General features: G+C 39.7%; 1 protein-coding gene across 1 annotated transcript in view; it reads left to right on the top strand.

Moving 5' to 3' along the window:
- The window catches only part of BDH2 (3-hydroxybutyrate dehydrogenase 2), a 285,246-nt gene extending 271,751 nt beyond the window's left edge, over positions 1 to 13,495 (top strand). Inside the window, exons 9-10 of the mRNA XM_044062123.1 lie at positions 443 to 535; positions 13,224 to 13,495. Coding sequence (XP_043918058.1) covers positions 443 to 535; positions 13,224 to 13,277 — 147 coding nt within the window. The 3' untranslated portion in view covers positions 13,278 to 13,495. The remainder of the gene's footprint in view (positions 1 to 442; positions 536 to 13,223) is intronic.
- Positions 13,496 to 14,971: the final 1,476 nt, after the last annotated feature.

Below are 14,971 nucleotides of genomic sequence, written 5' to 3'. Positions count from 1 at the left end.
TCACGTGCAGCACTAAGCAAGAAGCACAAGGGTCTGCAAAGACCCTATTTGCTAACTTTAAAGTTCTGCATGCAAGTTACTGATAACAAAGATTATAAAACTTGTGTGACTTTGCTGCTTGGTGAGACTGATTTTTAAACAGTGTGAAGGTAGTCTCCCAGCGCTGACATATGGGGATTTAAATAAAAAGAAATTGGTTTGCACATCCTGAAGAGTTATTCTTGACTCAAGACTAAAAGGTAATCAATGTTATTTATGCATATTTTAAACTGCATTTTAACACTACCCCACCCATCATAATACCCTGCAAAGGAAAAACAACTACTTTTTTTCATTACAGACTTAAGATATTTATGCTTGCATTGTGCAATAATTTAATTTAAACAAGTGACTTGCTATAAATGACACTGACAGTGACACATTTGTGTGTTTCCTTTATTAGGCCCTGAAAGATTTTATGATAAGGCAAAAAATGGGCAGATTGTGTAGCGCAGAGGAAGTGGCCCATCTATGTGTATATCTGGCCTCGGACGAGGTGAGTGCTCTTTAGTGTCATGTTTTCAATGGTCAAGGGTATTGATGTGGATGGATTCACTGTGGTATCTGCAGCAGAGACTGGTAGTTTCCAGCTAAATTAAGTCTATGCATGACTACAGATGTGTACATTGGTGCTACAAGTACTTCAATGATAATATGGTAACTGCTGTATTTGTAAAGTTATCTGGTTTACTTTGTTTACCTGGCTATTATTTACATATTGGTTACTACCAGGACAAAAGCATTCTCACCTTGTCTGTATAAGGACAGCTTTAAGGGAAGTTTCTATGTACAATTCACAAAGAAAGAATGGGAGGACATATGTATGACTCCCACATATGCAACAAAATCTAGAAGATTTAGGATTTTTGCCTGGAAGTGTTTGTATAGGTACTTTTGTACCCCAAGCAGACTCCAAAAAAATTTCCTCAGGTGGATGGCAAATATTGGAGGTGTGATGGGAAAGAGTGAGGTACCTGGAAGCATATGCTCTTGGAATGTAATGAGTTAGTAGACTTTAAAAATTCCGTATAGTGTACTGTGTCCGGAATACTAGGTGAGCAATTGAGTGTAAAATTATTTTTTTTTTTAGCTGGGATACAGGATCTGAATTTCCAGAGAGGCCAGTTGGCATAATGATTAAGGTCTTCACCTCCCATGCACAAGGTTTGATCCTGACCTCTGACCAATGCCTGTTTGGAGTTTGCACATTATCCCTGTGTCTCTGTGGCATTTCTCCCACATCAGAAAAACATGCTAAGTGTTTCCATCTCAAATTCACCAATGAATGGAACTGAGAGCAGCAGCACAGACTCTACAAGGTGCCCTACAGGGGGAAGAGTTGTACAGACCAACAGCTATGGGCATCTACTGTGGTGCACAGTATCCTCAAGATAAGAGAATACAAAGACTTCATGCCATGGGAGAGCTAGCCACTTGATAGTGTAAAATATGGCTCCAGGTGATTCGGTCATGTTGACTAATGTCACCAAAATGGGCATACCGGTGATAAGTAGGTTGAGGACCCAGCCTACATCAGGGACTCTTGCTAATAGTGGGAGGGGTGTATGTGCCCTGTTGGCCAGTGTGTGCCCACCATAAAGCCCAGTAGCCCTGGGTCAATAAGCTGCTGGCCGGCCAGTGTCTAGTTGCCCAGCCTAGGTTACCTGTGATAGCTCTGTTGATCGAAAGCTGGACGTAAAACCAACCAACTTGCCAAACATGCACTGAGAATTGCTATGCTTAATGTAGGTTCACTGACAGGATACAGCTTGGAAGTGGAAGACATGATGATATGGACAAGGTTGGACATCCTGTGTATCCAAGAGACAAGATGGAAGGTCACTTGGCTTGGGATCCAGACTGCACTACTCAGGAGGGGGACAGGCTAAATATGTTGTAGGAGCTGTGGTGAGAGAGAGGCTTTAGAAGGCAGTGAGGGATATTATCAGAATTAATGACAAACTTATGGCAATCAGACTCCAGTGTAATGATAGGCCAGTATTCATAATCTCAGCCTATAACCCACAGCAGGGTTGTGATAGTGAGGAAAATAGTGCATTCAGACAGCAGTTGCAGGACCTACTAGATAAAGCAAGACAACATGAATTGGTGTTTGTTTATTTATTATTTATTTTATTTATTTATTTTACATTTGTTAACCGGGTTAGTCCGGCTGAGCTTTTGGCTCATTTTCAGCAGAGATCCGGGGAGAAAAGCTCCTCAAGACTAGAAAACAATTTATTAAATTTTAGTAACATAGTAGTAACAATAAGCTATAGGATCTTACAAGCAGAGACCTGGAGATAAAAAGCTCCTCATGCAATTCAGTTATACAGAGTATTAACAACTGGCAGACAAGTATGTGAGTTGTTACAAACAAGGTTTTAAACAATTAGCAGAAGACAATGTGATTAGTTACAATATTATTTAAGCTGCTTAGAGCAAAATGAGTTAATAGTTAAGCAGATGCTTATTTAAAGTGGGTAGGATCTAGTTGTATAGGAGTTTGGAAACAAGAAAGGAAAGTAAGAATGGCTAGTAGGAGATGTAGGGGAGGTAGAGTATAGAAGACAGACTGGACAGGTAGGTTGTTTTGAGACTGTAAGAATTAAGAGTGGTTGAAGATAGAGGAAGGGAAGGGGTAGAAGAGGCAGGGGAATAGTGTTCGAGATAGGTGAAAATATGGTGGTTTCAGGGTGGTTGGCTGCAGTGGCAAGACCACTTTGTTTTTAGATATTTCCTTGTGGCTAATTTGAAACTTTTGCTATGCTGGAGGGATTTTATTTCCAAGGGGAGTTGTTTCCAGGATATAGCTGGGTTATAGTTATAGAGAAGGCAGCCTATTTTGGTTTTGGGTTTGTAAATGTCTAATAATTCTTGAGTTGAGCTGTGTAGTCTCCTTGCAGGGGAATATTTGGATATGATAGTGGAGAGGCTGGGGCAGAAGGAGGGTAGATAGAGGATAGAGTGGATGATTTGTAGTTGGTATAGTTGGAGCAGCTGAGGGAATTCTAGCCAGTCTAGTTGCTGTAGTGCTAAGCAGTGGTGTGACTTGTAGATTTTGTTAGCTGCAAATCTGGTGATCTTATTATAGGTAGTTTCAAGCTTGGAAATAAGTGTAGAATTTAGATTTGTGAATATGTGGCAGCTGTACAGGAGTGTTGGGAGTAATAAAGACTGGGAGAGAGTTATTCTGGCAGTGTTAGTTAAGTATTTCTTGCTACGGAAAATGTGTCCAAGTTTCTGATGAGTTCTTTTTACTGAGTTAGTAATATGGATCAAACTTAAGCTGATCATCTATTGTAACACCTAGCAATTTAGTACTAGATTAAGCTGAGATGATAGTGTTGTTGCAGGATAAGATGGTAAATGTACTTTTGAGTATGGTGATGTTTTTAGGGAGGAAGAGTGGGAGCTTAGTTTTTTTGGATTAAGTATTAGTTTGTTATCAGTAAGCCAAGTCTCAATGGTGTGGAAGGATGCCTGGGTAGTTGAGTGGAGGACAATTGGGTTGTCAGCAGTGGCTATAACAGTTGAGCCATCAGCATATTGCACAAGAGATGACTGGGGACAAGAGGAGTAGAGCAAGTTGCTGAAAATATTAAAGAGTAGTGGTCCAAGTATTGACCCTTGGGGGACTCCCATTTGTACAGTGAGAGGGGAGGATAGAGCAGATAGCCATTTAACTGATTGCTGGTGGGTAGAGAGATAGCTGGAGAACCAGGAGATAGCAGGGGGAGATAAATGTTAGTGAGTTTATCTAGAAGAAGTGGGTGAGAGACAGTGTCAAAGGCTTTAAAAAGGTCAAGGAATATGCATGAGACAAGTTTATTGTTATCCCAAGCTAGGGAGACTATGTTGGTGAATGATATGAGTGCAGTAGTTGTACTATGCTTGGGATGGAAACCATGCTGTGTGGGTGTGAGAAGGTTTTCCTGGTGAAGATAATGCATTACCTGCTTGTGAATGCATTTCTCTAGGATTTTTGAGAGTGGAGAAAGTATGGCAATCGGTCTGAAGTTGGATATGTCTGAGGAGTTGCCCCCTTTGTGAATGGGTAGAGTAAAGAAATTCTTCCATACAGTGGGGACATAAAATTCAGAAATGGATCGGTTGATTAAGATGGATACAGGATAGGCAAGAGGTTTAGAGACAATCTGCAGGAAGTAAGAGGGTAGCTTGTCAACAGATGGGGAGCAAGATTTAAGTTTAGAGAGTAATGACTTTACATAGTTAGTTGATACTGCTTTTAGAGAGAAGGAGTTAGGAGGGTTTGGAAGAGGTATAGAGTGTGGGTGTGCTAGTTTTGTTTCTGGGGGGGGGATTTATTATGGAGGTTATTGAGTTTATAAAATGATTGTTACATTTTTTGGCTATGTCTTCAGGTATTGCACTGGGACATGGGTTAGGAGAGGAAGGGTTTCCTGGATGAAGAGAATGTTTAATAGAGCTCCAGAATTTTTTTGGGTCTGATTTGAGAGTAGAGGGAGGATTGGCGTAGAAGTTTATTTTGTCATAATGGATGATTTTTTTATTTTATTTCTGAGTTCTTTATATTTCTGAAGAAGAGAAGGGGTCCTAGTTTTAGTCCACATTTTCCAAATCTTATCCCAGTCTTTCATGAGGGTTCTGGTCAATTTAGTGAGCCAGGGAGCAGTATTAGATTTGATTCTAATCGTGCGTAGAGGAGCAAGGGAGTTAAGAATGTTTAGGAATGTAGTGTTGAAGGAGTGGACTGCTTCATCTAAAGGAAGAGTGGTGAGGTAAGACCAGGTAATTTTGGAGAGTTGGTGAATAAAGGAGTTAGGACAGAAATGGGTAAGTGAGCGGGTGGTAATAAATTTGTTAGGTTTGGTAAGGTGGGGAGTATGTCTGGTAACTGTTATAGGGCAGTGGTTGCTGAGGGCATTTGGAAGGGTTTGGGAGTTATGATAGTTTTGAGGGTGGGAGACCAATATTCAGTCAAGAAGAGAGCTAGGTAGGTGAGATTTATTAATGTAGGTTGGGGTTGTGATTAGCTGCTCAAACTCATGTAGGTTTATACAGGAAGTAGTGTTGGGAGCTTGTATTGTAAGCCAATCAATATTTACATCTCCCAGTATAATTATTTCATTGTGGATGGTATGTGAGAGGTGAGATAGGACGTTCTCAAGTATGTTAATATTATCACCAGGGGGAATATAGATTGCAGCGACAGTTATGGTGTTGAAACTGTTAAGTTTGAAGTTGGTCAGTAGGAGTTCAGCTGGTGAGAAGGAGGGTAAGTCTAGTGTGGGACTGATTTGGGAGAGACAAATGGAGTAGAGTACGGAGACTCCTCCTCCTTTTCTTTTAGGTCAATCTAATCTAAGGATAGTATAGCCAGGAGGGATGATTTCACTGTCCAGATGGTGTGGTTTTAACCATGTTTCAGTTAGTATAACTATGTCAGGAGTATAGTTAGCTACCCAAGCATGGAGTTCTTGAACTTTATTTACAAGGCTCCTGATGTTGATAGTGCAGAATTGTACTTGTTTTTGTGGTTTGGAAGGTTTAGATACAGGGGGGTTATTGTTCAGGGTAGTGTCTGTTGGGCCTGGGTTAGGATGAATGTCACCAGATGGAAGTAGAGGTTTGTAATGGGGTTTTAATTTGAGTAAGTAGACTTTTTAGGAATGGGAGTGGTGGGGGGAAGGATGGAGGGATAAATTAGTAGATAGTGTTGTGGTGTAGTACTTGGGTTGAGTGGTGTTTGAGGGATGGAAATAGGGAGTAGGTAATTGTGAGTGATAGGAGGTGAGGTGATAGAGTATAAGGAGTAGAGAAGGGAAGAGTATAGTTTGAGTTGTAAGAGACATGTCACTTTATGGGATGTAGAACACAGGATGAGAGGAAGGGGGGTGGGAGTAAAGTATAGTAGTCTTTGATAGTGGATAGTAGGTATGTGTGGGGAGGAGCAAAGAAGAGAGGTAGTATGAGAACAGGAATTAGAGAGGTGGGGGATTTGGGAGGAAGTGAGGGTGTGTGGTTGTATGGATAGGTATAAAGGTAATGATATGGGAGGTGGGTGAGAATGGGGGTGGGAGGAGAGCAAAGTGAGCAGAGCGAACGGAGTGGGGCTACACCTTCCAGATAGAACTTAGCTAAAAAAAAAAACTATCAGCTAGTCCAGGGATTCTTACTAGAGATGCTACACCTGTAGGGCTTTCAGCTGCAATTAGAGCAAATATGGCATCCAGGGTTTTTAAAACCTTTGGTGTGTTGAACCTGAGCAATCACTTGGGGGGTGGGGGAAGGGAGTGAAACCATCAACTGGAATTTAAAGTAGCAGGGGAGAATCCAAGGTACTCTGCTAACCTAGCTAATTATCAAAGGACAGACAAGGAAATAAGGTAAACATACAGGCACCCATGTTCAAGGACTGGAAGGTTTATAATGGGTTGATAATGGGTTACTTGAAAGCACATATTGGGAGAGACAGAACAGGATATGAGGACTGCCTGGGTATGCATGGTGGGGCAACAGGAATAAAGAAGGAGAAGCCATTCTAGACCTAATGTCTGCCAAATAGCTTGACAGTAGCCAACACATGGTTCAGAAAGAAAGACAGTCACAACATCACATACAAGGGTAGCCAACATGCAACATAGGTAGACTCCTAAGTTACGATAATGCACTGGGGTAGAATCCATGATTGCAAACTCATCCCCAGTGAAACAGTCAGTCACAGCATAAACCACTAGTTGCCACAATCAGCTGAATGCAGTGGTCAGAGAAGGCTCTAAAGTCAACAGAGACCAGGCTGAAGACCTGGAAGTTGACTGCAGAAAAAGTTCAAGGAATTACTCAGGGCATTTTATCACCCCAAGAAGAGAAGGAAATAGGTGGAGTTGAACAAGGGTGGCAGTGCCTAAAAACAGCATGTGTTAGGACTACAGAAAAGATATGTGGCCAAGTCAGGTATGGAAATATGATACACAAGGAAAGCTGGTGGTGGAATGCAGAAGTCCAGGAAGTCATCAAAACAAAGAAGGAGTGCAGAAAGAAGTGGGAGATAGAAAAGATTGACCACGCTAGGAAGGGGCTACTGGTTAGCTAAAAAACAAGAGAGAAGCACTCTTCCAACTTCAAAAGTGACTCAGTACGTGGCAGAAAGAAACTATATCAGGTTGCAAGGCAAAGACAGCAAGATAAAGAAGACAGACACCCTTCATAAGGGATGCCAGCAACAACCTGCTCACCAGTCCACAGGACATCAAAGGCAGATGGAAGGAGCATTTTCAGCAGCTTTGGAATGAAGAAAATCCCACAGAAGCTGTACTGCCCTAGAAACAGCCTAGAATGACAGAAGAAGAGGAGCCCACCCTAGAAGAAGTAAGAACAGCACTAAGGAAAATGAAGTCAGGAAAAGCAGCAGGCTCAAATGAGGTCACAGCAGATATGATAAAGATGCTGGGTGAGATAGGGGAGAAATGGCTCCTGAGGGTACTAATAGCAGTGTGGTGAGAAAGGCATATCCCAGATGACTGGAGAATGCGCATACTCGTGCCAGTGTTCAAGAACAAAGGGGACATCCACAACTGTGGGCAGTACAGGGGTATCAAACTCCTATCACATTGCATGAAAGTTCTGGAGATGGTGATTGATAAACGGATACACCAAGTAGTAGAATGTAAGATGGGAAATTAGCAGTTTGGATTCAGATCAGGGTGCAGCACAATAAACCTGATGTTTGCAGTGAGACAGATACTTGAGAAGAAGCTAGAGATGAGGAGAGAGTCCAAATGGGCATTCTTAGACTTGGAGAAAGCATATGACAAGGTCCCAAGAAAGCTGATCTGGGCAGTTCTGCAGTGGCTTGAAGTTCCAGAAACATTGGTAGAATTAGTGCAGGCTATGTACAAGGACCCAATGACAAGTATGAACAGTGTTTGGCCTAACAGAGGGGTTTCCAGTGGGAGTGGGTGTACATCAGGGTTCAGCTCTGAGCCCACTGCTGTTCATACTGGTGATGGACTACATTAGCAAACAGGTCAGGGGAACAGATCAACAAAGTTGCTGTATGCAGATGATGTGGCATTACAGGCTGACTCTGAGTTAGAACTTCAGCAAAGGACAGGAGAATGGAATGCAAAACTGAAGGCACATAAGATGAAACTAAGCACAGATAAGATGGTGGTAATGGCAGCAAATTGAGGAAATCAGAAGAAGCTGAGAATAGAAATAGAAGGGAAGATAGTGGAACAGGTAAACAGCTTTAAGTATCTGGGAGGGATGGTTGAGGAGAATGGAAGTCTAAATGAAGAGGTCAAAGCTGGAATCAGAGGGGTTGCAGCCAACTGGCGTAGAGTGTCAGGTGTAGTCTATGACAGAAGAATGCCAAAGAAGCTGAAAAGTAAAGTATACAAGACAGTGGTGTGACCAGTACTACTGTATGGTACAGAAACTTGGGCAGTGAAGGCAGAACAGTTGAAGAAGTTAGAGGTGAAGGAAATGAAGTGCCTGAGATGGGTGGTAGGATGCACACTGTGGAACAGGTGAAGAAATGAGGACATAACAGCTGAAGCCAAAGTAGCTCCAATTGAAGAAAAGATCAAAGAGAACAGATTACTGTGCTTTGGACACATGCAGAAAAGGAGAAGACAAGCTGGTGAGGAAGACTTGTGACAAACAGGAAGAAGATAAGAGGAAGTGAGGACATCCAGCAAAGAGATGGCTGGACTGTGTGAAAGAAGATCTGTGACAGTCAGGCATGAGTGTCGAAGAAGGCAGGAGTATGGCACTGAAGCAAGAGAGATGGTGACAGTTAACATGATACCCTGACCCCATGTAGAAAAAGTGGGAAAAAGGGGGCTGATGATTATGATGAAGATGACAGGATCTTAATTTCCTAGACACAGTAAGGCCTTGTCAAGTTTAATTCTGGTGGCTGCCAAAAAGCAGTTGTTAGAAAATGGAAATCAAAGTCTAAACCAACTATATTTGAAATAGTGAAGAGTTTAATGTAGATAAAAGAACAGGAAGTGGGATCCTTAGAAAGGGGTATGAGTAAATTACATACAAAAATGGAAATTGTGGAAAAAAATACATGCAGAAAAATGCTTTGGAGGAGGAACAAGGTTTTATAGAAAGCAGGAATTGGACAATTTATGTAATGTTGCTTTTTATGTGATGTATAATGTTTCAAATATGAACTTGTTCATATGGTTTAATTACTTTTATATAAAAGTAAGTTTGCCTAAGTCACAAGTGATAATTCAATAAAGGGTTTAAAATCTGAAAAAGAAAAATAATAAAAAAAAAAAAATTAGGGATCATCTTGAGTGATTGAAATATGCAAGTGTCTCCCCTCCCCAGTAGGATTAACAAAGTCAGAAGGTAGCAGCACATTCAACAAGGTCGACATGCTTTTCAACAAGTTTAATGGCGTAAATGAGTAACAGAAAGGTAGGTGGTGGTGGCATGTTTCTTGGAGAACTAACCTACATTTTTGCAGAAGATCTAATGCAGTAAAGAAGCCATACCACCACTAAGAGTCAAGGGAACTCTATATAGATTTGTGTCAAGGGACCCTATAAGTATTAGTGTAATCAAGTGACCCACAATGAATCAATGAAGTCATATAGCCCTACTTCATAACGTTTACAGAAAATAACTGCCTGTGGTCACTGTGCCCACAGTTTAGATCTATCCAATACTGATAGACAGACATCTACATGCTAAGAAGATAACTTTAATGAGGGTCTATGGGATTTTTATCTAATCACAGCCATTAGTGTAACTGAAAGAGACTTGTGTTGTTTTGTCAAAATTTAACAGATAAATATACATACAAAGACTAACATGCCCTACTCACCTGTTCTTCCATCAAACATCAAGACTCCAGTGCACTCTGGATCTGCCATTGTCTAAATTATCTCAATCTGAATGTCATAGAAATGTACATCATTAATGAATCCAATGGGCCACATGCAGCAGTATAGGTGGGAAGGTTAGTGATGACTGAGACTTGTGAAAGAAAGGCTATCCATGAAGAAATTAGCTGCTGTAATTAACTTCCCACTTTTCTGTCACCATGTGTTACTCTATTATGTTTCTTGTCCTTCTCATTGTTTTTTTTTTTTTTAGAAATACTCATTTGTTTGCCAGGTTGGCCCACTGGACACAAAGTTCCTTCTCATTTGTTTGCCAGGTTGGCCCACTGGACACAAAGTTCCTTTTCAGGGATGACCTAACAGCAATATCTGGTTAAGTGGCTTTTTAAAGGTCACACAGTAGGCAAATGAGAGCTAAGGGAATCAAACACTGTAGCACAGAGACTACAGCTTACAGCCTTTACCTCTGCCAGCTGTCAGTACTGTGCCAAAGCTGCTTACTTATAAATGGTAGCCAACCCTTGTCTTTAGTTCATTCTAGGCCATCACAAAGATCTGTAGTTATAGTTTAGTAGTGATGCTTTATTGTGCATTAGCCAGATTTCGAACAAGGCTTTGCAGACCTCCTGGGATAACCCTGTGAATTTGCAAGCTATACCCACTTCAATTTAGACTGTTTCATCATCTGGTTTTTGAGGTGACTGTACATGAAAACAGATATAACAGCTTTACTGATAGATCAGACTTGATTACTAAAAGTAAAGTAATTAATTTATTTTTAAATATCTTTATTAATTCACATTTTAAATAAAGACATACGTATGCATCCATTAATAGAAAAGAAAAAGCACAGTAACATGTTTACTGTTTTCTTTTCATGCAGTATATATAAATGCTTTTTTTTAAACAATCATTCACTCCAACATTACATAAATTTCTGAATTCCTGCCATTCCTTAAACATCACTTCTCTTCCTGAACATTATTCTGCATGTACTTTCACTATAAATTCCATTTATTTCTACATAACTTGCTTTTCCCCTTTTCTAATGATTCTACCGCCAGTTCTTTTATCTCCTTTACAACATTCAGTACTTTAATTTCTCATTTAGTTTAGATTTTGATTTCCATTTTGTAGTAATAGCATTAAACATAGGCCGGCAATAACATTAAACTTAGGCCTTATTATATCTAGTCAATTCAGATACTATGTCTCAGCTCAAAAGAATCATTTATTTATTTATTTATTTGTTTGTTTACTGGGAAAGTTCAACTGGGCCATGCAAGACCCCTTTTCAGGAAGAGGCCCAGAGCAAAAACGTAACATGTACAACTGGTGATACAAAATTACAGAAATACTAATACTCTGTCAAACAAACAAAAGGAAAAACAAACAGTGATTGATCAAAAATACTCAGTGATATAGTTATTAACATAGTTGGGAGTTTGATAACAAGGTCAGGAGAGTAGATAGTATGAGAACAGCAGTGGATAGAAATTAGCTATTCAGGGAACAGAAAAAAGGTATTGGAGGATGAAATGGGTTAGTCATTTTTCTCCCTTGCCATTTCTGAGAGAGTACTGTGTAGGGAATTTTTAAAATCTTCCATCTTGTTACACACGTACACACCCACATGCACATATACAATCAAAAATGCTCTTATCTCTCTTTCCCATCACATCTCCAGCACTACTTGAGAAAAAATATCCAAACACTTCCAAGCAAAAACCCTAAACCCTTTGGACTTTCTTACAAGACATACATATGTCCTCCTTTTATTTCTTTGCAAATTGCTCTTCCAGTCTCTATTCCCAATCTTTTCTAACTTCCTCTGACTGACTCTTACAGCTGTCATGCAGTACTTTATATGCCCTACTAATTATCCCTTTTTAACAGCAGCTTCTGTTGTAGACCAACTAAAAACTCTATCAGAGTTAGCGTTTCACTTCACTTTTTTGTCTATACTATGATATCTATCCCTGATAGGGAAGGCAGTTTGCATATCTTGTCTTCACAAATACAAACAGCAACAAAGTCAGAAATATGCCATGTCCAATACTGTAGAGTTAGAATGAAGTCTCATTCTAGGTGGAAAACAACTTCACAAATGGCTTCCTGTATTGTAAGTGCGTGAAGAAAATATTGAGAAATGCCAGAGTTATAAGCCATGGTATGACAAACTAAATGCAATATTAGAACTTTTAAGAGTTTTGGTAGGTTTGCAAAAGAATTTCAGCACAGTAGGAGTTAACAATACAAGCAGCATGCAAGGTATGTTTGAAGAGCATATGTTGAAAATTGGCAGATTTGTTTTATTACATTTGCTTACTTAAATACTTTGTTTCATATTTGGCAGTTTTCCATAGTTTCATATTAGAATAGCACAGTAATACATTTACTATGCTGTTTCATGGATACAGACCACAGAAAGGTTCACGTGATACAGACTGTAATTTTTTTAAACAAGAGTGTTATGGCAGCATTCCTTTTTCTTACTGTTGGGAATAAAATTAATCCTGTATTCCTGATCATCACTGTCAGCTGATTATGGGAGAATATTGATTGGAGGTGTGGCCTTCATCCAATGCTTTATGACGACTGGCTGGCTCATTTACCTAGACAAACAAGTAAACCAATTATGAGTTTCTGCTCCAGATATTTACCCATGCGCAGTAAGGGTTTCTTGGTATTACAAGTAAATGTGCTACATTAGTGACACTTTTATTATGAGCTGCATTCCCCATTAGGTTCATAGGTTAGTACTAGGCTAACTGCCCTTGTGAGCCATTTTAAGCCTAGCCAATTATCCCTTGTGAGACTCAAACCCTGTACCTTGTGTTTGTAAGGCAAACTCCTTAACCATTAGGCCACCCTCCCATAAATCAGCTGTCAGTGCTGTACAGGGCAGTTTAACTGGCATCACTGATTGCAATGTAAGGCAAACTTTGTCATGGTACCACATACCAATGAAATCCATTCAAAAGAGATTAGGTGACTTACTGTGACTGTGTAACCAGGTAAAGGATGCATGTTGTTAATGTAATGGCAGAAGGTATAGCAAATGCTAATAGTAGAAATTAAATATATCAAATCATTGACATCCATGTGTTACTTAGATACCAGACCAGTGTCTGGAACCACAGGTCCCAAAAAAGGGTATAGCCCAGAATGGTGCTGACAAAGTAGAAGGTGAGATATAAGGCAGCAGCGATACTGTATTTATTGGTAAGATAAAGTGGCAGCAGCAGTCATTATGTGATAAATGTTTAAAGAAACTTGCATATCGGGTAGTTAACCTATGTTTTTTAACCATGGCTTTAATTCTTGCAGTCTGCGTATGTCACTGGGACGGAACATGTAATTGATGGAGGTTGGACCTTGTAACCAGCGTTACATTATGAAACTGGGAATTTGAATACAAAATCACTGGACTTCTAAAGACAAGAGATTCAGCTATATCTCCTCAGTTGGAAAACATTAACAGAATCATTTTAAGCACAAATGTTAATATCAACATATACCCACATTTTTTTGCAGAAATAATTGCTTATTAATTTTTGTAATATCATGCTGTTTTTAATAAAACTGAACATTAAAAATGATTTGAGAATGTAAATATTGTAGATTTTAAAACTGAGTTGCAACTCAATAATTTAGTTTAATATGTATATTCATTATTCTTCTATTTGCTTTTATATATAAAAATACTTCATCAAAAGCAGCATTCTTTAGATACTGAATCCTAAAGTCTACTCAGTCAGAATTGTATCTTCTTGCTACTTCATCTAAGCATTCCTGGTGTCCTCTGGTTTGGTTAGGAACACACCCAGAATTCTATATTTTCAGCTACATTCCCTCACCTTCAGGCCAAGACCTACATCACCTCACACTTGCTCTCTGCTGTTGGGTCAAAATCCTTTAGACTGTTCCTGGGAGATGAAAATCTTTGATTATTTTAACCATCTTCCTCCCACCCACTCCTTTAATCTCTTCCCAAGTCAGTCATTCTCTTCCCTTGATATATGAGGACCAGTACACTGTGTCACTCTATGAGCACTCCCTCCCCTTCCTGTAATTTTACCTAGTTCTGACTCTTAACACTCCATCAGCCCCATCCCCACTGGTTGGTGCTCTTCTTCCTCTTAAACCTCATATCTGATGACCTGTCTTACAAGAGATTGACAATTCTCTTCTTTCTCATCTTCACTCATAAGCAACTATTCTAGCACCTCCATGCCTCACCCCTCCTATTATTATTAGGTCACAATTCTAACAGCCCACCATTGTCCACCCTCACCTGCTGCACCCCTACTTGCAGCGGTCTCATCTTCCCTCCTAGACTACTTGCCATATATAGCTAGGACTAACCAGCCATCCTTAAACTCATTCTTATTTGCCCCTCTTCTGTGTATGGCCTTTCTTTCTCTCACTGCCTAATGAGTGCCTACTCCTGCGAGCTGCAAGGGTGACATCACTCTTGTTAGAATTGGGCAGTGACAATGCTGTTTGTTCAAAGGACAGAGTCAGAAAATGACTTGTCTAAGAAATTAGTCTATAATTATTGTATTTGTCATGATTACGAGTTTGTATTTAGTTTGCTAAATGCTGGATAACAACTGCTTTGCCAATTTCCACCTCTCAGGGATTAGATTTTCAACATTTTATGTCACCTTACTTCATTACTTACATCAGTTATAATTATTATTGTAGTTATATAGGCTATGCCATTAACCACTATGGTGTGTGTTTGTTTTCTAAGGTTATATCTACTCATATGATTTCTGCAAACACCCACTGTAGTACACATTAAATTTGATACTATAATCATAATGTCACCACTCCACTAATTTGTTTACCCTCTTCTCCCTTTCTCTCTTATACATCCTTTACTCCCTCTCTTCTTTAAGCCTTACACATAGTCTGTTCTGCTTTTTTTCACTCCTTCTTGCTGTACTGTCCTCCCTTCTTAGCACTGGATAACACATTTTTAGTTCTGCAGTATAACTGCATGAGAAGTTGCATTTTTTTTGTTATATCGATTGCATCATACTACCAGACATTTTGTAATGTTGTTTATT

This window comes from Protopterus annectens, chromosome 2.part1 (assembly GCF_019279795.1).
Source record: "Protopterus annectens isolate FY-2018-M chromosome 2.part1, PAN1.0, whole genome shotgun sequence".
Lineage (NCBI taxonomy): Eukaryota > Metazoa > Chordata > Ceratodontiformes > Protopteridae > Protopterus > Protopterus annectens.
Note: the sequence above shows the minus strand (reverse complement) of the source record. Positions and strands in the feature narration are given on the sequence as shown.